The sequence below is a fragment of the Podarcis erhardii genome (genome assembly GCF_964252035.2).
Source record: "Podarcis erhardii genome assembly, chromosome: 6".
Taxonomy (NCBI): Eukaryota; Metazoa; Chordata; class Lepidosauria; order Squamata; family Lacertidae; genus Podarcis; species Podarcis erhardii.
The window spans coordinates 98,404,836-98,428,068 of NC_138510.1; the positions used below are offsets into that span (position 1 = coordinate 98,404,836).

General features: G+C 44.0%; 1 protein-coding gene across 2 annotated transcripts; it reads right to left on the bottom strand.

The window, feature by feature from the left end:
• On the bottom strand, positions 1–22,995 carry RGS16 (regulator of G protein signaling 16). Of its 2 annotated transcripts, XM_081867381.1 has the most exons (6): positions 22,992–22,995; positions 6,615–6,709; positions 3,613–3,705; positions 2,585–2,646; positions 1,656–1,822; positions 1–1,009 (listed from the first exon to the last, which is right to left on the bottom strand). In XM_081867381.1, the coding sequence occupies exons 2-6, from the start codon at positions 6,656–6,658 to the stop codon at positions 809–811; spliced, it is 567 nt and encodes a 188-aa protein (XP_081723507.1). In that variant the 5' UTR covers positions 6,659–6,709; positions 22,992–22,995; the 3' UTR covers positions 1–808. The 2 variants fall into 2 exon arrangements, with proteins under 2 accessions (XP_081723507.1, XP_081723506.1); XM_081867380.1 differs by lacking the exon at positions 22,992–22,995 and having other exon boundaries at positions 6,615–6,889.
• Between the last annotated feature and the right edge of the window lie 238 nt (positions 22,996–23,233).

Consider the following 23,233-nt stretch of genomic DNA (forward strand, 5'->3'; position numbering starts at 1 on the left):
TAAATAATTATTAATAATCACTGTAATAATTAACAATAAATGGGAAACCATTAAAAAATGGGGCGTGTCACCCAAGGTTGCTTATAATGTTCACAGAGTTTGTTGGCCTCTGCAAATGTCACTGGAAGAAAGTTTGCCCATCATGGCAGAAGGCAGATATGCAGTTGGATCAAAGCAGATGCAGCATTCCTCTGGGTACAAAGGCAAAGCAACACCTGGACTGTTAAGGATGCTAAGTCTTGACTGTTCAGCTGGTTGGTGTACAAACATGCAGAGAGCTGTGTGCTTCTGGAACTGTCATGCGGTAGCTGGAGATTTCAAACCCCTGTGTGCTAGATACAGTTTGTCGTCTGTGTTTTGCAAGTGCAGATACTGGATTCTGAAAGCAGATAGAGTCTGATGCATGCGGATGGGTGCACAGGTGCATAACATTGAACACGAGGAGGACACACAGTTTTAGAGAGGAATTCAACCTTTCTAGTTCTCTGCCCCTCAATTCTCGCCTTCCCTTCTGCTTTCTTTGTCCTACTTGGAGCGCAGGTTCTTTCTTACACAATTTTCTCCGGTGCTTTTCACACAAGCGCCTGTTTCCTGCCCTTCCTAGATGCCAGGGAGGGCCTTTTCTTGGTAGAGCTCCTGGGTGTATGGAAGCATATGAGGTCCCAGGCATCCTGGCCAATGTAAAGGCCCAGCCTAAACTCCACCACTGGAAAACTCTTATCACCTCCCTCTGAGGCTCCTGCCTCTCCTGGTTCATTCTTTGTCTCTGTTCCCCCAACACAAGTCCTAGCAGTGACAACGAGCAGCTTCAGGTGTGTGTGGGCTTGCCTGTCCTGTGGCTGGTTGCTTGCTCTGTCAGGTCCCTGTAATAGGCAGATTTCAGAAATCTGGGATAGGAGTCCTTCTCCATCAAGGTGTGGGTTTTTGCTTGGGCTTCTTCAAAGCAAGCAGAATTGGCAATGGTGAGGTTCCTCCTGGTCGCCTCTCTGGTTTCATGGTCAAGGTTCACCTGTAAGGAACACAGCAGCAATTAATTATATGCCAATATGTTTCTTAACAGTGAGGAAAGGCAACCGGTATTGTATGCATTCTAGCAGAGCCAGTGTGAGGCAGTTAAGAGTATGGAAGGAGGACTGGGGAGACCCACAACCCTCACAGGGGGGACTTGGGGTCAGCTGCAGGCTGGCTGGCCCATGAAGCAAAGTGAGGCAGTTGCCTCAGCCCAGCAGACTCCAGAGAGGTGGCAGATTTGTTCCTTGCAGAGCCTCACCCCTCCCTCCTGACGGTGAAGCTTTATCTACAGACATAGGACGGTATACAAATTTAACAAATAAAAACAAAAATTTCCTCTAGGAAAAGTCATTGCAGAGCCTCATGGTGCCCCCCCCCCATCCCAAGGCAAGACTGCAGTGGTGGCAAGGGGGGCAATGGCCGGGGGGGGTGGCAATTGGGCATTTTGCTTCAAGCAGCAAAGAGTCCTGCGCTATCTCTCAGTCTAACCTACTTCACAAGCTCGTTGTGAGGATAAAATAGAGTGATAGTGAGGAAGGAAACATGTCTACTGTCTTGAGCACCTTAGAGGAAATATAGGGTGCACATGCAGTAGTATTTTTTTTTAAAAAAAGGATTGCACCATACTGAGAAATTTTACTCACCTCTTTGGGGGCCTCATTTTGAACAAAATCTTCAAAGATCCTGTTGGCTTTGGCTGCTAGTTTGGCTTTTGAGTGGGTTTTCTTATACTCCTCACAGGCCAGCCAGAACTCCAGGTTCTCTTCACTGAACTCCGTTTTGAGGAAGCCGTGAAATGCTGCCAGGCCCCCTGTGAAGGAGGACAGGGAATGTTTAGCTTGGAAGGAGAGTGAAGAGAACAGAGGGATGCACTTTTTCTTACAGACATTAACACAATGCTATGGGATTTATTCATTTTTTAGAAAAAAAAGACATAGGAATAAAACCCTTGTGCGGAACAAGGGTCAGAACATTGGTAGAAAAATTATTTTGGGAGAACTGGAGCATAGGCAGGAAATATTTTATAAATATATCCAAATCAGCAGGTTTGGAGCAAACTGATAGGCAGCTAACTTTTCTATAGTATATATATTATTTAAACCACCACAGGGCCTTGTCTGAGGATTGAATTGTTGTTTAAAAGAACACTCTCTGCTCTGTGTTATTTATCTGTCTCTAGCTGCAGGATCTAGCAGCTTGGACTGGGAATGTGTGGGGAGATATGCAGTGGGGAAATGGCACGGGGGGGGGGAGTTAAATGCCTCCCCGTATACTGTAGTCTTTATATGAAATGGAGCTCCCTGTGGCTGGTATTCATTTTTTTAAAAAGACAGGGGAAACCAAGCGTTGCATTCAAGGGCATGTTTAATCATACATTAATCTGACCCAGAAGTGAACCTGTCTGAGGCACAGTACACTGTAGGACATATCGCACTTGAAGGAATTATGGAACAATCAAGGCATGCATTTGGTAGCTATGGGGGGGGGGAAGGAATGTGTTTTCCTAAAACAAGTTTTGGAAAAACTCTCTGCTCCCTTTGACGTGTTGGGGACTGTGAAAAGGCATACTCACTTTTGCTTCTCAGAAGGTGGTCAAAAGACTCCTTCCATCCGAGCACCTCTTCTAAGGCATATCTGGAGAGGAGACTAAATGTTAAAACCATGGTGGTGCCAATAGGAATGTTGGGGTGAAGAGTTTAGGCAGAGGAGCAGACAAGACAAGAAACCCAGAGATCCTAAACTAAAGCGAAAACCCTCATCACCACTTATGGGGGGGGGGAGGCAGAAAGATGTATCTGTCTCTTAATTTCAGCTTGTATGGTTTCCATGGTGTGGTTACAATATTTAGAAAACAGCTGAAGCAAGGTCTTCAGTTCAGCTGGCTTCTAGCTTGAGCACACAGAGGCCACCCCACTGGATCACTGGAATTTACTCAGACTACATGGGTTGAGCGGTGGTTTCTGCACGTGCTGAAAAGGGAAGTGGGGGGCAGATGGGGCTCATCAACCTGGGAAGATAGTCCATCTAAGAGAAGGAAAACTATGATCCTAAACCTCCACTGCCTTATGGGATATCTTCAGGAGAAGAAAAGGCTAAAGAGTGAGCCCTACCAAATCTGGAGTGGAATCCCTAAGATGGTTGGATGGCGTCTTGTAGGCCTCCTTCCAGCAACTTCTGCAGCCAAGTTGGTGCTAAACGTATTGCTCTGCTTTCCTTTGGACCACTTCAGCGAGGTCTTGTTGTCTGGCAGCCCAGGACCTCCAGACACACTGCCCAGGCTTGTTCCTGGGGGAAGTGACCTGGGTGCTACTGACACAGCAGTTGGAGCTCATGCCCAGAGGCACATGCCGTTGTCTCTTGAGATGGATGGATGGCAACAGCTCAGACTCAGGAGGGCAGGTCATGGCTGAAGAACAGTTTTCTTCCATAGACAGCTAGTTATGATTCCTTCCTCTCACTGAATTCCTTAGGAGCTAATATATATATTTAATGTTGCACTGCTCCATTGCACCTTTCGGGACCGGCCCCTCTTAAGTAGCTGCAGCAGTGCTCTAAGTTGGACCAGGTGTCTTTTTAGGCTGCCTTCAGCACATGACTTACCTCTGCTTTGTGCTTCGGCTCAGGCTCCCAATTTTATATCCCAGATCTGGTTTATGAAGCAGGATCCCCAAGCGGGTCTTGAATTCCTTTGCTCTGCAGAATGAGAGGAAGAATGTCAAAATGTATTTTAAGGTAAAACAAGAAGTGGCCACGAGGGGGCAGCAGTGTGTGTTCCTTAAAAAGAAGAGAGCTGCTTGTCTGGTTCCAAACTGGCTGTTGGCTTTTGGTGTGAATTTGCAGAGCTATACATTGGGGGCTGGAGACAGCGGGGGAGCATATATCCACTCTGCCCAGGGCAGGCGTGCTCCCGAGGGGGGCATGACGCGGAGGGTGCCCTCCCAGGCGTGGGACAGGCACTTGGGTGCCCGGAGCGGTGTGAGCGCCCTGCAGCCAGGGGCGGAGCGAGCCACCCATGGCGGACATTTGGCGCTGCTGCCCGCCACTCCCAAGCCTCCCCCAAGCTGTCAAAACAAAGGGCAAAGGGGGGGGTGCCGCCGGCAAGGCGGTGCAGCTCCTCCCCTTACCCCAACGGCTCGGGGTAGACTTGGGATCTGAATGTCACCCCCCTCAGTGAGGGCACCCGGGGCAGACCACCCCCACCGCCCCCCCCTTCCTATGCCCCTGGCTGGAGAGAAGAGTTGTTGCATGTTTGTTCAAATAAATGTAGGAGATATATGATGGGGAGAGAGAGAGAGGGAGAAACAATACTAATTTCTGTTGTGTGGGGGCATGCAAGCATTTCAGTAATGTAGAATTCCTAATCAAGCTGTAATTCCCATTAATGCAGAAGGCAAGGCAGGATTACACATGCAAGTAATTTAATCATCTTTGACAGATGGGTGGCCATTTGGTCCTTCAACGACTGCTGTACTGTTTCCAGGCCTCTAATACAGCAATTGTGTATTGTGTTTATTGTGCTCTGTGCGTTAATCATGCTTTCATGACTACACAACTTTCCCTGAATTCCCCTTTAAAAAATTTTCTTTTTATTTCCCGCCTAGTTCCCACTTTTATGGACAATGGGATCTAGCTGGCAGCAAAGCTAGCTTATTTTTAGCCTTCAGATTCAGTGGTTAATATCTGAACCTTTACAACATTAAGGATTCACTAGTGCCCTTCCTGTTTAATAAACTGGAACCTCTTGTAACAGCTTCTCTTCATCCCTAGCATCATTAATCCCTCGCCCTCTGTGCCAGGGGACTCTTGGAAAGTCTGTCATGATTGTCACGTATGGTGCCCAGCTATGGCTCCAACAAGTGACCCAAAGGTTACACAAATGAACCAAAATTCTGTTTGCCCAGTGGCCAGCCAGATGCCCCAGGGAAGCTCTCAGGTGGGACGCAAGTGCAACCTAAGACCTCCATTTTTGATGGACACAGTTCCTTCACTTGTTTGGTACATTTTGTTATGTGGCACCTGCTCTTCAGATGCAAAAAGACTGGAATATCACAACATGCAGATGGAACTGTTTGTTAACCACTTTTTGTAAAGACCAAATCATTTCCGCTTGGAGCACCTGCTGTCCTTTTAGTCTCTTCCTCTACTCTTATGTTTCCCTGCAAGACTGCTCTTCCTGTTCAGGCATCCTCTGATAGCCTCTCTTATTCCTCACAGCTCTGTGTTGTTGAATGCATCTGTCAGAGAACTGGAATATTTAAGGTCCAGAGATTTAACACATTCACTCTTTTTCCTGTGCCACTGTCTCTGACGCTTTAAAGCACCACAACAGCTTGACCATAGATGATGGTGGGGTGGGGGAATGAAAACCGTCACCAGTGCATAAAGAGGTCTCTATTTGCATGCCTCAAGCTTTCCAGGAAAGAGTGTTTGTTCACAGGTATAAAACAACAACCCCACATTCCTGGACAAAGTATAGAAACCAGGAAGAGCATGCCTGCAATAGTATTATTCTTTCTTTGCTATTAAAAGGACTGATATGTCTGCCTCATTTGGGTGGATAATACAGTAAGCCAGAGTTTCTACAATTACTAGGTGAAAGGAGAGGCCCCTGCCTCAAGAAGGTCACAACTGAAATTGCTCACTGGGCTGCTTTTCAGGTAGACATTCAACACTGTACTCTATTGTCATGCTCAGCTGAAACTAAGCTCAAGAGAAACATCCTATTTATGATTTCTCTTTATTTCCTCCCCCTCTTGTTGTCTCCCCCAGTGTCAAAATATAAACTGTGAACACTATTATTCGGTTAAGTAAAATGTTACATCAATAACAGTAGAGAAATTAATACTACTGCTACTAATGACAACAATCACATTCCTTCTTCAAAATTGCATGAAGCTGAGTTTCTTCCATACCATCTCTCCTGAGCTTCCTTTGCACCACTTCTCAGTGACCCAGATTTACTTGCTGCTGCGCTAGCCATAACAATGCGGACACGGTCTCTCGTTTTTAGATTTCTTATGACAGCTGCCTGCCTGCCTGCTGTAGTGCGTCTGCAACCAGCCACACCGAGGTGCCTCCCCGCTTGGTGCATCACTGCGACAGTTTGTAGATGACTGCCTGGCGCGCCACTTTCTATTCTTAGCTCACCCCCTCTGGGTGGTGTGTGGCAGGAATGCTAATTGTGCAGAGTGCTGCTTGCAGAAGTGGCTTGTAGAACCGCATTGCAAAAACAGGTGATCGTTTGGAGAAAAAGATTTCATTATAACATTTAAAAGCCTTCCTTTTGAGTGAAAGCAAAAGTATGTACGGACCAGGAAGCATCCCTCAACAAGAGTAACAGAAATTCAGGATAAATGCAGTTATTTTGTTTGTTTGTTTGAATTATCCCCCCCCCCCCGCACTTCCTGCCCTTGCCAGTGATAGATCTTGCTCATCTAACTAACAAAAGTTTTTCCATTCTTTAGAAGATATTATAGGAGTATGAGCTATGGTTGTACACAAATGTTACCCCGATCAGTACAGATGTTGAAGCAAAGCACACTCCTGTTTTATCAACTCAGCAGTTGTTTGCTAAGAGCCCCAAATATTCTCCAGCCTCTTACCTTTCCAAGCAGCTTGTAGGAAGGGAAGCTAATCCCCGACACATGGTGAGGAAGCAGACAGATGCTCTGCCTAAAGCTGTGCAGAAAAGAGAAGCAGTGGGCAGCTCCAGCAGCACCTTTTGCTGTTTAGTGCTCTGTGCGCTGCTGTCTGGAAGCGGAGCTTTTATATCTGATGGGAAATGGGAGGGAGCGGGAATCAAGTGCACAGCTCCTGCCGCTAGACAAGAAGAACTGGAACTGTCCTTGAGTGTCGCAGTCATGAACAGTTCCCGGCAGGAGAACAAGCAGACCAATTCTGCATTATAAAATATGCCTTCTTCTGTTGCTGTGGTGCCTTAGCATTTGTTGATTTGAAGGGCATACAGAGAGACGCAAGGAACACATTTTGTGACTAGGTTCACAATTAAATAAACACTTCAGTATTGAGTGTACGGCAGTGCCGGATTTATGTATAAGCTAAACAAGCTATAGCTTGGGGCTCTACTCTCTTGGGGGCCCCCAAAAAAATTAAAGGGGGGGAAACTGGATGTACATTTCCAAAATATAAGATAAAAAACTATTAAAATGTCTTTAGATACCTATTAGGTCCATAAATTACCATATAGCATATATTCAACACAAAAAACAGTGACAATTTGTTGTTGACAAAGGACAGCTGGACATATAAAGGGACTAAATCCGGCCCTAGTGTATGGTGAAAAAAATAGTCACAAATGCTGTTTGCTGTACTTTATATGTGATGGTTCCAAGGCTGCCCAGCAAGAAACAAGTTTCATTAAAAGTGGCAGGACTGTATTCCAAGTGAACCTGCTTCAGACCACGATGCCAGAGAAAGTTGGTGTCCATATTGTGCAGGTTTAGTGCATTCCTGGGAGCTGCACTGTGAATTCTTAAATATGTGACTGTGGATAAAGCCCAATGATAAAATGCTTTTATTTATATGTAGTATTTATTTTTAATGCTCTCTGGTCCAACAGGAAATGGGGAAGTGGTAGCCCTCCAGATGTTTACTGCCACAGGTCATGCAGCTAAGGGCTGATGGTCGGTGGAGCCCAACATCTGGCAGCCATAACTCCCTCACTTCTCACTTAGAATTTCCACAGCAGAGCATCTTTCCTGTCACATACTGCAAGCATCTTGCAGGTAGATACACAGGATGGACACCCCCATGGGGCATGTCTGCTTTGAGTAGAGGGGAAATATCTCCCAGTTCACATCTTTTTCTCCCATCTTCCCGGGTAGGAAAAGCATTAATTGTCCAACATCCTCCATGTGTGTGTTGAAACATGTCATGTTCCAGCTAAAGAAATAAAATCCTACCCAGGCAACCTTGGCACACCTGACTGGTAAATTTTCTTCCTTCTCCCCTTCAACCTTTCCCCTGAGGGATAATAATGAGCATTTTTTACCTAGGACAGAGATGGAGATTCGAGTTCTCCAGATGTTGCTGGACTCCAGCTCCCATCAGCCCATCCACCATGACCAATGCCTAGGGACAACCAGGATTGTCGTTCAGGAATATCTGAAGGGCCATGGGTTCCCCATCCCTGCCCCATGAAATCTGTAATCCATTTGCCATCTGCCCAGCATTTACAAAACATTATGGGTGATCATTGTACCTTCCCAATAAGTTGTCTGTATGCATATCTACTGTGCACTATTTAGAATGTAACCTAGTTCATGTGAGTTCCGGCACCTCTTTTTCTAGAAAAATAGCACTGTATGTCTATCTAAAAAGCATACCTAGTTTAATCCCTCAGGATGGCATCAACCAACCCATTTTAAGGGCTACATGACTGTAAGGAACTGGGTTGATGGATGAAGAGGTGGGGTAATTTTTATATCAGGAATGTTACTCTGAAATAGGCATGATCCATTTCTGTGTTCCTTTGGAGGAATAAGAGACAGCAGAGACTGTCGTAGCTTTAAGAAATATGGCTTACTTACCTATTTACACCTTCAGTCTGCATGGAAGGAGTCGAGATCTCACAGCGTGGCCATTTCAAGAGGAGCTTGTACCCTGCATCAGGGCAGCCATGCAGTTCAAGGCCTCTCTCCCAGCCATAGCTGTCAACGTTTCCCCTTTTGCCCCCCAATATCATATTTTTCATTTACTTGTTTCAACGACCTCCTCACACCTCCCTTTTTGTATTCCACTTCTGTTAATTGTTTCAGCAATTCCTTTCCATCTTTCTCTGTTTTCTGTCCTATATTTATCTTAACATATTCTAACCTTATTTTTCCCTAATACTCTAATAATCTATCTATACTTAATTCCTTATAACATTTCTACTAAAGCCATATAACTTAATTCCAACATTTTCCCAACATTCGTCTATTTTACAATATTTCTATAAATAGTCTTTAAACTTTTTCCAATCTTCTTCCACCGTCTCTTCTCCCTGGTCTCGGATTCTGCCAGTCATTTCCGCCAATTCCATATAGTTCATCAACCTGGTAATCTTCTGTCCGATCCTCTTAACTCTTTTCCAAGTCCCTTCTGCAAGTCTTCTTCGTATTTATACATGCACTTTACTTTGTCTTCTACTGATCTTATTTTTATTTTCCTTCCTTTGAGGCTGAAGAGTAGATCTCGGGGAAACTCCCACTTAGAGATGATTTTGTTCCTTCTCAACAGGGCAACCAAATCTCCGTAGTTAAACCCAAAATCCAAAAGATATTTTGGGACGTCTTTCAAAATTTCCACTATTGACTGTTGTTCTTCTAGGTTCTTCTGGTAGTTCCAACAGTCTCTTATTTTTTTTCTTCTCTTTTTTCCCTCCTCTTCCAAGTCTGAAGGCCCTCACAATTTTAATCTCTTCTTGACCCAAGTCCAAGTCCCAAAAATCAGCAAATTCCTGCGTGATGAAATCCATCAAACTCTCCTTCTCCAGTTCAAGTAGGGCTCTAATCCTCAAAATCTGATTTTCTTTAAATTCAGTTATAGAAGGCATCAACTTATGGTCATCAAATTGCATCTGTAAGGCTGGGACTCTCTCTCTCTCCAACTGTGTTACTTTAGGTTCAGTGGCAACAACTTTCTGCCTAGCCTTCTCCGCAGTTTGCCATGTCAAAGTAGATTCCTGCATCAATTTCTGAATAGTTTCTGTATTGATGTTCACTTTTTGTCCCAAATTATCAATTTTGGTAGTTACCACATCCACCTTCTTGTTAAGCTGTTCCAGTGAGTTACTTATCTTACTTAATGCGACCGCTAAGGCCTCTTCTATCGACATTCTTAAGCGATTCAAGGTCAGTCCCAGAGTCTCACAGCTTTTTATCTTGCAGCTGGAAATTCCCCCAGATCAGCTCTTGTAACAGTTTCAAAAGCTTCCTCTAGAGGGAAATAGAGTTTCTATTTGTATTAGTCCTTTTAGACACAGTTCAAACAATAAAGTTAGTTTCAATTTTCAGTTACTTTTACTCCTTTTTAAACGCAGACGGAGACATTGGAAACAATGTATTTCTCTTATTTAACTAACTGTCAGTGAACGCTCTAGTCACGGTCAATGAGCATTCCAAAAGACGTCAGTCTTACTAGCAGCCCGTTTCCAGGTTCGGAGCGGTGGTATTTTAACTTCCTTCACTCTCTCCTGCAAGCATATACAATCCAAAACTTCCCCCCTCTTCTCCTGCTTCCAAGGGGGATATAATATTTTTTACTGGTGGAAATTTAGTCCTTCACAGTAGGCTTTCCAAGACTTTAGCTTGCAGCCTCTTTGCTTCAGTCTATTTACAAAAGGGGAAGGTGGACTTCCTGTTTTGAACCTCCCCGTTTCGGTGCCAAATTAAGATGTTTAAAAATCCAATTCTTCACTCTACTCACGGGTAGTTGCTTTAAGATCAAATTGTCCACAGGAAAAAGTCAGCGCTCTCCGGCAACAGCTATGCGGCTTCACTCCATGGAAAAAGCAATCAATTCGAAGCACCGCGCTGCTCACCCCACGTTGCTCCGGATCCCCGAAACTGGGTTTCCCCGCGAGTAGGGGAGGCGCAAAACGTGCCAGCCGAATCCCACGTTCACAGGCTTCACCCGCCTGTGATTTTTAGTGGGTCTCCGCCTTCGCGGCCAGACCCGAATTTCCACGAAGCAAATTCCTCCTGATCAGAGGAATTCCGCCATTACCGGAGGTGCCAACCCGGAAGTCTCAACGTTTCCCTTTTTTAAAGGGAAATTCCCTTATTCTGAAATAGGAAATTCCCTTATTCTGTTTTTTTTTTAAAATATTTTTTATTAACAATTTTTTGTTTAAATCAGAATATCAATAAAACAATACAATATCACATCTCTTAACATAGATCTTTTCACTTCTTTGGACTCCCTCACATCTCCCGCTCCTGCGTTCCTGGTTATAGTTTTATTCAGCAAATTTATCCCCTTATTTTTAATCTTCATCCTAATTTTCCAATGTTATATCTCAAATTTTGACTATCGTTTTGTTCAAATCTTAAAAAGTTTAGATATAACCCACATATTCCAAAATTTTTATCATTTCTTAAATTTATCTTATCTTCATAATTCACTTCCTTAAACTCAATGGTGCCCAGTTGTTTATACTCTAGCATCCTTCTTAACATTCATACAATTTACAATATTTTTGTAAATAAATCTTAAATTTCTTCCAGTCTTCTTCCACCGTCTCCTCTCCCAGGTCTCGGATTCTGCCGGTCATCTCAGCCAGTTCCATATAGTCTATCAGTTGCATCTGCCACTCTTCCAGTGTGGGTAGATCTTGTGTTTTCCAATGCCTGGCGACAAGTATCCGTGCTGCTGTTGTTGCATACATAAAAAATGTTCGATCCTTCTTTAACACATTCTGGCCGACCATGCCCAAAAGAAAGGCCTCTGGTTTCTTAGGGAAGGTATACTTAAATACCTTTTTCAACTCATTATATATCATTTCCCAGAAAGCCTTCACTCTAGGGCAGGTCCACCAGAGATGAAAGAATGTTCCTTCATTTTCCTTACACTTCCAACATTTATTATCAGACAAGTGGTATATTTTTGCAAGTTTGACTGGGGTCAGATACCATCTATATATCATTTTCATAACATTTTCTTTCAAAGCATTACATGCAGTAAACTTCAGCCCGGTAGTCCACAACCTCTCCCAGTCTTCAAACATAATGTTATATCCAATGTCCTGTGCCCACTTTATCATAGCCGATTTGACCGTTTCATCTTGTGTATTCCACTTCAGCAGCAGGTTATACATTTTTGAAAGTACTTTAGTCTTAGGCTCTAACAATTCTGTCTCTAGCTTTGATTTTTCCACCTGGAATCCTAGCTTTTTATCAAGTTTAAAAACTTCTTTAATCTGAGCATAATGTAGCCAATCTCGCACTTTGTCTTTCATTTTCTCCTGACTCTGCAATTTCCAATTATCTCCATCTTTTTCTAATATTTCCCAATACTTCGGCCATTTGGCCTCCATATTGAGTCTTTTCCGGGCCTTAGCTTCCAATGGTGAAAGCCACCTTGGAGTTTTATTTTCCAATAAGTCTTTGTATTTTGTCCAGACATTAAACACTGCTTTTCTGACAATATGGTTCTTGAAATTCTTATTAATCTTAACCTTGTCATACCATAAATATGCATGCCAGCCAAACGCATTGTCAAAACCTTCCAAATCTAATACATCAGTGTCCTTGAGAAGCAGCCAATCTTTCAACCAGCAGAAAGCTGCTGATTCATAATACAGCCTTAAGTCTGGCAGGGCAAAGCCCCCTCTTTCTTTCGCGTCAGTTAATATCTTAAACTTAATTCTGGGCTTTTTGCCCTGCCAGACAAATCTAGAAATATCTCTCTGCCACTTCCGAAAGCACTCTGTTTTGTCCACAACTTGCAAAGTTTGAAACAAAAACATTTTTGGCAATACATTCATCTTAATAGCAGCAATTCGGCCTAACAAGGAAAGTTTCAGTCTTGTCCAACTTTCTAGATCTCTCTTAATTTCTGACCAGCATTTCTCATAGTTGTCCTTAAATAAACTCAATTTTTTTGCTGTTAAATTTACCCCTAGGTATTTTACTTTTTTAACCACATTCAACTCTGTCTCTTTCTGAAACCTTTCTGACTCTGTAACTGTCAAGTTTTTTCCCAAAACCTTAGTTTTTTGCTTATTTAATTTAAATCCCGCCACCCGACCAAACTCTTGAATCAATTGTAATACTCTTTTCGTGCTAGATTCTGGCTCCTGTAAGGTCAAAACTAGGTCATCTGCAAAAGCTTTAAGTTTGTACTGTTTCACTCCGACCCGTATTCCTTCAACCAACCGGTCTCCTCTAATCATGTTCAAGAGCACCTCCAGGACAGAAATAAATAACAAAGGGGAGATAGGGCAGCCTTGTCGTGTTCCTTTTTCAATTTTAAGCTCTTCTGTCACCACATTGTTAACTATCAGTTTAGCCTTTTGTTCTGAATAGATTGCATCTATCCCATTTTCAAATCCCCGTCCCACTCCCATCCCTTCCAAATTTTTCTTCATAAATTTCCAGGAAATGTTGTCAAAGGCCTTCTCCGCATCTATAAAGATTAAGACAGCTTTAGTATTTATATTTGTTTGCAGAAGTTCCAAAATGTCAATAATGTTCCTTGTATTAGCAAACAAATGTCTACCTGGGAGAAAGCCTGCCTGGTCCTTATGAATTACTTCATTTAGAACTTTTTAAAATCTATTTGCTAAAATATCCGCAAAGATTTTGTAATCCACATTTAAAAGGGAGATGGGACGGTAGTTCTTAAGTTGTGTCTTTTCAGTTTCTGATTTAGGTATCAACGTGATGAAAGCCTCTTTCCACGTTTCCGGCGCCCTTTTCCCTTCCAAAATTTCGTCGCCTACCTCCATCAATGGTTGTATCAGATAGTCTTTCAATGTCTTATAGTACTTGGAGGTAAGGCCATCAGGTCCTGGGGATTTGCCCAATTGCATGTTCTGGATGGCTTGTTCAATCTCTTGTCTTGTTATTTTAGAGTTCAGGATTGATCTGTTATCTTGTGACAGTTTTGGTAGTCCATTCTTTTTCAAAAATTGTTCTATCTCAACCTCATCTTGTGGCCCTTGAGTGTACAGTTGTTTGAAGTATCTCTGGAAACACTTTCTAATTCCCTTATTCTGAATAGGATTCCTCACAAGAAAAGAGAAAAGTTGACAGCTATGCTCCTAGCCTGCCTTCAGCCAGCCTACCTAATTTGGATTCCAGTCTTTCCCCCCTCCCATTCTTCTTCTCAGAACATGTTGCTAAAAATTCTTTTCCCATCACTTCACACACCCCATCACCTTGGCAACATCTGTCTTCCCAGGCCAAAGGATTTCTCTCAGATGGCCCATCAACCCCCTTTGCCACCTTAACATATTTGCCAGCCAGGCTGGTTTGCATAAGCCAGTCCAGAGATTCCTTGTCTGGCACAGCTCTGCAGCTTCTACTTTCATCCATACCTCAATTACTCATTACTGATAGCCAATAAGGCAGATAATTCTACTACCCTCAGTGGCTTCTTCTGGAGGAGTGCAGAGAGAAGAAATGCCATGGTGTGACTGTTGTAGTGAAACAAGGCACCTTCATCTGCCCCAGCTGCAATAAAACATATCTCTCCTGTATCAGCCGCAGCACACTGCCCAGGCTTGCACCCCAGGGAAGTCACTTCAGTGCTAATGCAATAGTTTGTTGTTGTTTTTTTATAAATATTTATTAAAGGTTTTTTTTTTTAATTACAATACAAATAACGAAACAAAGTAACACATATCATAAACATATTTTCTTAACTTCTTTGGACTTCCTCACATCCCCCGCTCCTGCGTTCCTAATTTCTAAAAATTTAATCAGCAATTTATCTCCTTAATTCCATTCTTGTTATCTAATTTTCCAATGTTGTGTCTCTAATTTTAGATATCGTTTATTCAAACCTTAACAATTTAAATTTAGCCTAATACTTATCTAGAATTTATCTTTTCTTAAATTTAACTTATCTTCATACTTCACTTCATCTAGCTTAATGGTGCCAAGTTATTTTTAATCTAGCATCCTTCTTAACATTCATACAATTTACAATATTTTTGTAGATAAATCTTGAATTTCTTCCAGTCTTCTTCTACCGTCCCCTCTCCCAGGTCTCGGATTCTGCCAGTCATCTCGGCCAGTTCCATGTAGTCTATCAGTTGCATCTGCCATTCTTCCAGTGTGGGTAAATCTTGGGATTTCCAGTGCTTGGCGACGAGTATCCTTGCTGCTGTTGTTGCATACATAAAAAATGTTCGGTCCTTCTTTAACACCCTCTGGCCGACAATACCCTCGAAGGCACATTCCACCATGGTCTCCCAAGACAGATGGGTGCCAACAACTGTTTGCGTTTGCATGTGAATAGTGCCTTTCCTTCAAATAATCAAAATAACTACAGTACCTTGGGGATCCGCTTGCCTCTCCCTCCCCCATGTGGAGCTCCAAAGCTGTAGAATTAGGTGTGAATTGGGACACTTCCCTGTTGAAGGTATAAAACTCACATTTTTTAGATTGGCTTTTGGAGCATCGTGCTACTCCCCCCCCCCCATCCTCTCTCAGCTGTGCCTATTTATTTTTTGTGTTTTATTAACTGATTTTATATTTTGACAGCTGCCTCAGGCTTTGAAGAAAGTGTGGTATTGCAGTGGATGAAGTCAGGCATGGGGTGATACCTCAGTCCTGGACTTCCCCACCCTGTGGCAGTTCAGCCACTTCTACCAACCCTGAACGACTGCCTCATTCTGCTGCCCTGTGCAGGGCACAGCTCCACAGCTGTGTGGCGTTTCCTGTAAGGAAACTCATTTGCTCTTTTTCAAAAACAGCAACAACCCTGTGATGCAGTGATGGATGGGCTGGAGGAGGGCAAAGGTGCAGGTGTCTCCCACTTCCACTTGAGGCTTGCATGACATTTCCACTACATCTGAGGGTGCAGGGAGGGGGGTACACCTTCCCTGAGAACTACGGGAAGCTGTGTTGAACCAGCAAACGCATAACAAAGGCGCTCCTTCTGACACAGTGACAGATGTGGCTCAGAGGCAGTGAAATCCTGCTGGAGTGGGAGGCAGGGAGAAAGGCAAGCAGGAAACAGCTGCGGAGAGTGGCTGTCATTTGCAGGGAAAGGTATACCAGGAACAAGATGAGCCAGAGAAAGGGAGCCAGAAGAGATGAGTGTGTCCTGTAAGTGAGACTTGAATGTATCAGAGAACAAGATGACTGTTTAGTTAATGCTTCCATGTAGGACACGGCTCCTGTGGTTGTTAATGCTGCCCGGGAGAGTTTTAGCTATAAAGTTCCTCTCATCAGAGTGCCATTTGCTTGTTTATTTTATACACAATGCATACTAAAAACAAAACAAACACAGAATATTTCAACCAAACAAATAAAGTGAATGTGACAGGGATATGACCAATGGCTGCTCATACAATGATCCAAATCAGACAGAAGAGGATTGGGAATTAAAAAAGCATACAGGATATGTTTATCTGAGGAAACTGAGAGTGTGGTTTGTAGTTGGCAGTGTCACATCGCAGTCACACCATACACAAAACATACAGCTTTCCCCCAGGAATAACTGGCAGCTGTGGTTTGGTAAGGGTGCTGAGCACTGTAACTCTATGAGGGAGGGGTAAACGTTAACCTAAGACAACATGGAAAGAATCTGAGGTGGGCTTTCTAGCTTGAGCTGGGGTGCTTGAAAATTGAGGGGAGTGGAAATGCTATCAGATAGAAAGATCCCAAGAAAGTGGGAGGGAGGACCTGAGCAGGCTTGCTGGAGGAAGGCAGAGTGGAGAGAAATTAAGGATTCTGGCAAAGAAACAAAGGCTGACCTACACACACTGCTCCTTCTGCTGCAAGCTTGGCTCCCTTGTTTCTCCTACAGAAGCTGCTCTAGACACCCAAGAAGAGTTTCAGTTAAACATGTTGTAACTCATACGGGGAAATCCAGTTGGGAATGGTGGGACTCCACAGCGCCACCTGCTGTTACAGCGTTACATCACATATAAAACACTTTTTCTTTTCCAATCTAACTGTGAGGAAAATTTATTTCTCTCTCTGCCCCTCACACACAATGCAGGCTTAGAAAGATGAACACCCACGGGAAGAATGCATGGCTCTGGTTGGCAGATTGACATGGTGGGCAACCTCACTCCCACCCGCTGCTTCTCTTGTTCCAGCTTGCTTAATATCCTCCAAGGCTTCTTGCAAAGAAAAACAGGGAGGAAAAGGATAATAGAATCCACCACTTACCATATTGGCCCAAATATAAGCCACACTTTCCCCCCAAATTCTGACAGTGAAAAGTTAAAGTGTGGCTTATATTCACCACCTTATGCTGCTGGCAAAGCAGTGCGGCTCCCCCCCCCCCCCCCGGAAGCAGCCCTGGTATTGTGTGTTTTTTCTCTCCCCCCCCCCTTCAATTTTCAGAGTGTGGCTTATTTGCGGGTGCATCTTATATTTGGGCCAATACGGTAATCAAGTCATGTCTAGGGGAAATGACTGGGGAGGAACCTGCTGATAGTGATTACCATATTTTTCCATGTATAACATGGAATATAAGACACCCCCTATTTGGGGGGACTCAAAATTAAGAAAATGGGGGAGATTGCCCAGTGTATAAGCCAACCACCCCCTTTTTATCATTATTTATTAGTAAAAAACCCCTAGTCTTATATATGGAAAAGTACAGTACATTGATTGGCTAAGCAGAGGAGATGGGCAGAAGAATCCTGGAGGCCTCTCAGTCACTGGAAATGTGGACACGTCTCCAGTCAAAATGTTTCAGTTCTGTGCTCCCAGGAACTGATGGATTGATAGCAAATCTGCCCAACAGAGGAGCCTCCACTGATACTTTGCTTGCAGCCCTCTTCAATTTAGCTAATCTCATAGGTCATTTGGATATAGAGCCTTCAAACAATTGGATTGTCACCTCCTATATAAGCTGTGTGTGAGGCCTTGGGTCATGTGAAATTGGGTGGGGGAGGCTGTAAATACTGTAGTTAAAAGTCCTCTGTTCTGAACTGAGTGCCTGGAATTCAGGAGAATAGCAAAGTGGGGAGGTGAAATGTAGGGGATGGAAGGAGAATGTGAATACAAATGTGGGTTTGTATTGGAGGTAAATGTGTGGTTTCTTGTTCTGGTGAACTAGAAGAAAAGCAAAACAAAGGAGAACCTGATCTGGAATGGTAATGTTTGTTCCCAGTAACTTGTGTGTTCTTCTTCTGTTCTTTCCTTTCTGGCCATCATTGAAAATAAGCACTGAAACTAAACAGTCTCTTCCAGGAGCAACTGATGATGATAGCACAGCACTGATTACAAACACGAGGCACAAATGCTGTGTGTGTGAGAGCGTGCAAAAGGGAGGGAGGTTTCATGAACGCTCAAGAGAATAGTATAGTCATTCACACGTGTGCTTAAGGTGGGTGTATTCTCAAGGATCACTTGTTCAGATCTGATCTTGCTTTTATGGCTGAGTGTGCTAAAAATTGCTCTGTGAACTATTCCTGTGTGAGAGTGTGCACGCCTTGGAGAGACACTAGCTGGCGTCTTTGTGACAGATCCGTTCACATGTAGGCACATGTGGGAAGTTCTGTTATATATACAACCATATGACTGCTAACCTGTGTGGGCAAATAGCTTAGCATAGAAGATCAACAACTGGGGCTTACATGACAGGGAAAGCTCATTTCCACATCATCTAGCCTATTGTCAGGAGCTGCAAGAGCAGCAGCGTTTGATCCAATACTTTGCATGCCATTTGTCCACAGATGCCTGACTCACCAAGGTTTTTTCACTTCATCCCTGACATCCTCCTCAGAGTTGTAAAGGCAGTAGAAATGTTAAGTACTGGTAAAGCACCTAACATGTTTCAGTTGCCATTTCCATTGCTGTGTCAGACTAAAGTAGTAATTATTATTGTGTGCTCATGAGCTGATTAAGCCTGAACCCCATCTAGGGGTAAACCCAGAAGACGCAGTGAGATTCATACAGAGGCAGGGGTAGGCAACCTAAGGCCCATGGGCCGGATGCGGCCCAATCACCTTCTCAATCCGGCCCACAGGCGGTCTGGGAATCAGCGTGTTTTTACATGAGTAGAATGTGTCCTTTTATTTAAAATGCATCTCTGAGTTATTTGTGGGGCATAGGAATTCGTTCCCCCCTCCCAAAAAAAATATAGACCAGCCCACCACATGGTCTGAGGGACGGTGGACCGGCCCACGGCTGAAAAAGGTTGCTGACCCCTGGGGTAGAGTAAGGGTTCAAATTTGCAGTGGGTGGGCTCTTGAAAGACTGTTAATTATTTCATTATATTATTCCTCATGGCATATTAGCATGTCCCAACATACACTATTTCAATAAACTGAGCCATGTTGTTCTCTCTCTCCCTCATTCATTCTACAGAGAAATAGAAGCAAATTACTGCTGGAAGAATTAGAAAAGAGTTAGAAAGCAAATTGTGGAGGCAACATTATAAGGCTTATTAGGCAGATACTGAGAAACTGTGGTTGACATAACATACAGGAAAGTCAGATTCCTAGCAGAACAAAGGAGCAAAACTGGGAGAAATAAATCTGGTCTAATCTACATGTGACATAGGCAAAGAAAGGGTATATATATTGAGAATTTACCTTGATAGAAATAGTGTGGCTAAACAGGCTGTCAACTGAATCTCATCTAATCCTTTCTAAAGGGTTAGAAAACCCTTAGGAGGCCATAGTACATGGTTCTGTCAGAGCTGCTGAATAGTTATGAAGTGGGTTGTACTGGGCTGTACTGGTTTCTGAACAGACTCAAGGGTTGGTTAACCTCCCATGTGGCTTAGGCTGCTTGGAGCTAAGCTGCTAATTGTTGAAGTGCCTGAGAGAGCAGAGGGGAGGCGGACTGAAGTCGCCAAGCAGGAGTTAGATGGAATTTAGCTGGCTGTTCCCCTACTTTGGAGGAGACCACTCTACTGTAAGTCTGTGGAAATCCCACACACCTAGCCATAAGTGAGAGAACAAAATTACAGGATGTCTGGTGCTACTAAGCTACCCTGCAGGGTTGGCACTGGAGCAGGGGCCACCTTACCATTACAAACCCTAACATAGGTTCTTTCCAAACCATCAATTAACAGCTCTGCAAATGCTGTTTTGGGCCACAGGCCTCCAAGGGTGGCTGCTGCTGACATCTCAAGTTACATACCTGTTTGTATTTTGCCAGTCTCATCTGCTACCTACTCATCAGCTAATCACATTGTCCTTGAGGATTTCCTGCTTCTAGTGAGAGGGTGTCCACCTTTGGGTGCATCTAGTGGTTAATTTCTAAGAAAAGGGGCACAAGGCTTATGCATGACTGGAAATCTTGTTTCCTAATCCCAGAAACATGGGGGTGGGGATGGTTGCTCAGTGATGAGAAAACTCTAGTTGGCAGGCAAACACATGTTCTGTGCTGATGCTTCCCACCCCCCACCCCAGTACTTAATTTAATAATGGAAAATTTTTGGAACTAGATGTTCCATTGAAGCACTCAAAGAGGCTCCCTGTTCCATGACCCAGGAGTACATGTGTCTCTGAACATGCACAGAGTGTCTTTTCCTGCTCAATGGCCAAAACACAGCAGACCTGGATAATCTAGTTGCCTTTTCAGATAACATTTTAGGTACACAGTACATTTGCTTCTAATCTGTAATGTGGACTCCAAATATCTTCAAGCTTGTGCAGGCGACCCACCTCGGTGTTAGGGGAAGGTGAGGAGCTTTGCCTTGAGACTTCAATGGGGACTGGATGAGGAGAGCTTCCTTCCTTACACTTTCGTGACCAGGTTCTGTCATATCCAGTCACTAGAAGGAAGGAGTTGGGAAAGAGAGGTTTTGGGAGTGATTTTGTTGTTTCAGTTATGTTTTGGGATACACCCCCCTTCCACAGATGCTGTTCAGCATCCTCCAGCTAAGCTTGTTTCTATAATAGCCCTTTCCCCCTGGAACTGTCATTCATTCACTTTTTAACACTGAATCCACATGATGTTGTAGATGTCCAAATCATGGCAGCCTAATGTACTATTCTAGCACTATTCTTCTACAAAGCGATGGGGAGTTGAAAATAAACTAGTCATTTATCTGCCCATCTTTTTTACTTTTGTCTAAATTGAATAAGGGCTCATCCACACTTCTACTTGTCCCATGGCTAGAAAGCATGGCTCCGAGAGGTCTTCTGCTTTATAGGCTGACAGGAGCAAGCCGGCAATAAATTGCACTGTTCAAATTGGAGTTAACTCTTTATTAGCCCAGGTTAGGCAGAGTGTCAGGCCTAATGAGCACAGCACCTCATCCCTGGTAAGTCTTGGCCCATGGATCTGGAGACTGGCCTGGACCTTGGCCTGGAGACTGAAAGCAAGAGGGGCTGCATGCAATCAACCTCTCCTCCACCCTTTTCATGCCTCTCCTGGTTCTGGGAGACAAGAGGGGAGGAGAGCTTGTTGCAGCAGGAGGGGGAGACACTGTGACACTTCATCAGCCTGGCTCATCTCTGCCTCTTCCCCTCCCTCCTCTCCTGTTTCTGCTTCTGGACTTCTCTTGGTTCGAATCCCCATGATGGGTGAGCTCCCATTGTTTGGTTCCAGCTCCTGCCCACTTAGCAGTTCGAAACCCTGTTACCTCTTCAGCTTCTGTCACCGCCTATTCCCAGTCTTCTCCCTCTGACCGCTCATTGCTGTCCCATCGTCCCATTACTGCTGAATCAGAACATCAATTAGCAGAAAAAACCTATTGACCTTTGTTCCGCTTCCGGAGGGAAAGCGGCAGGACAAGCAGAAGAGTCAGTTCAGCATTAATCTCCTAGTCAGGTTGCAGCAGGCAAGCAATGGGTGGGCTGAATCTCCAATGAGAAAAACTTTTCTGAATGGCACTTACTTATGAGAAGTCATTAAAGATGGATCATGGACATTGCTAGATAAGACAGAAATAAATCAAGTTCCTGCATGGAATCTCCATTTCAGTTCCACTTCTAGCTAATCGTGAAAAGCAATGCCTTAGTAGTACTAACAGACTCTACTGTGGGAGCAACATAATCACACTAATAGACTCCAGCATCCCAGCAACCAGAGTTCAACTGCCAGCTTCTTTGTCAGCCAGAAGTTCAGAAATGTGCCTCTTACCACCATGCTGACTTCTCAGTATTGCCTGCTTTGTACAAAGAGATTTGGGAGCCCGTGGGTTAGGGGTGGGGGATCTTAGACCTGAGTGATGGATGTGGCTCCCCCCCCCCCGCGTAGCTCCCTCAAAACTCTTCCCAAGCCTAGAAATTTTTTACTTTCCCTCCCCCACCGTCTCTGCTGTGGTCCCAGTGAAAATTCACTTTGCCACTGGAATTTACCCTGTGCCAATGGAAGCTTTCCTCCCAGGATAAAGCTGCTTGATCATAGCTGTCAACGTTTCCCTTTTTTTAAAAGGGAAATTCCCTTATTCCAAATAGGATTCCTTGCAAGATAAAAGTTGACAGCTATGCGCTTGATGGAGGGAGATTTTCATCAGGACACCTCTCTCTTTAGAAATTAGCCAGTGCTTTGCGAGGAGACAAAATACCCAAAATCTCACACTGTGTGACAGCTGGTAGGAAAGCTGCACCCCACTGACCAAAATGTAGTTGTTCCCAGAGACACTTTAATCCTGCGCTCTGACATTAAAGCAGATGCAGCATTAAAGGAAAAACAGGGTTGGAAGACCACCATTCTGTGCTGCCTGACCTATATCTGGTTCAACCCTTTCCCCTTACAAACCTCTGTTTAACACCATGTCACCAAGTTTGCCTGCTTTTGTGTACCCGCTACACCTCTTCACGCTGCTCCAGGCCTTGTTTTTTTAGCGGCCTGTTTACTGTGCCCTTGTGCTAGCAGGCAAGAGCTGCTCGCCCACTTAGCCGCTCCATCCATTATTGATAGCAGATTTGGAACAGAGAGGTTGTTTTGCATTTCACATGTGAGGTTTCCTGGCCATGTTCCCTTCCCTTAAGCTCTTCCTTGACAACACTGGGGCAACAGTCTCTTGTGGTGACAAGCAATGAAAGAATTTAAGCACTGAAATTCTAGGGAGTTATTTTTTCAGTATTTTTCTTTTTTTAAGGTTGTATGCACAGAGTGTCCCAGAGATACTCTTTGAACTTTTCAGAAGCACTGCTCCACCACCGCAACCATAATAACCCTCATAATTTCTGAGTAATGGCTGGTAAAGGAGGTTCAGAGGGAAAGAGATGATAATGGCTGTTATGCAAGTGCACAGGGTTCTACTACCAGAGCACTTGGTGAACCTTAATTCGGTCTGTTCAGGAGAACAAGCACAATAGGATTTCCACAAAATGATATACGGGACCAGGAAGTAGATCTGGATCCAGGTCCTCAGCCATTGTTCAGATGGCAGAGCTCCAGCCTTTCTAGCCAAACCAGGCAGGGGAACAGAGGCTGAACCTCTAGCCAGATGCCTGCGGTGGCTCCAGGTAGCATATGCTGTATTTGAGTCTGATTTAATTTGTTGCTAGAACATTGTGGTTGCTTTTTCACCAGCAGCTGGTCCAAACCACTTGTCTGGTGGTGTCTGAAAGATGGGATCACGTTGGACAAGGGATATTGGGCAAGAAAATCATGTAGGTAGC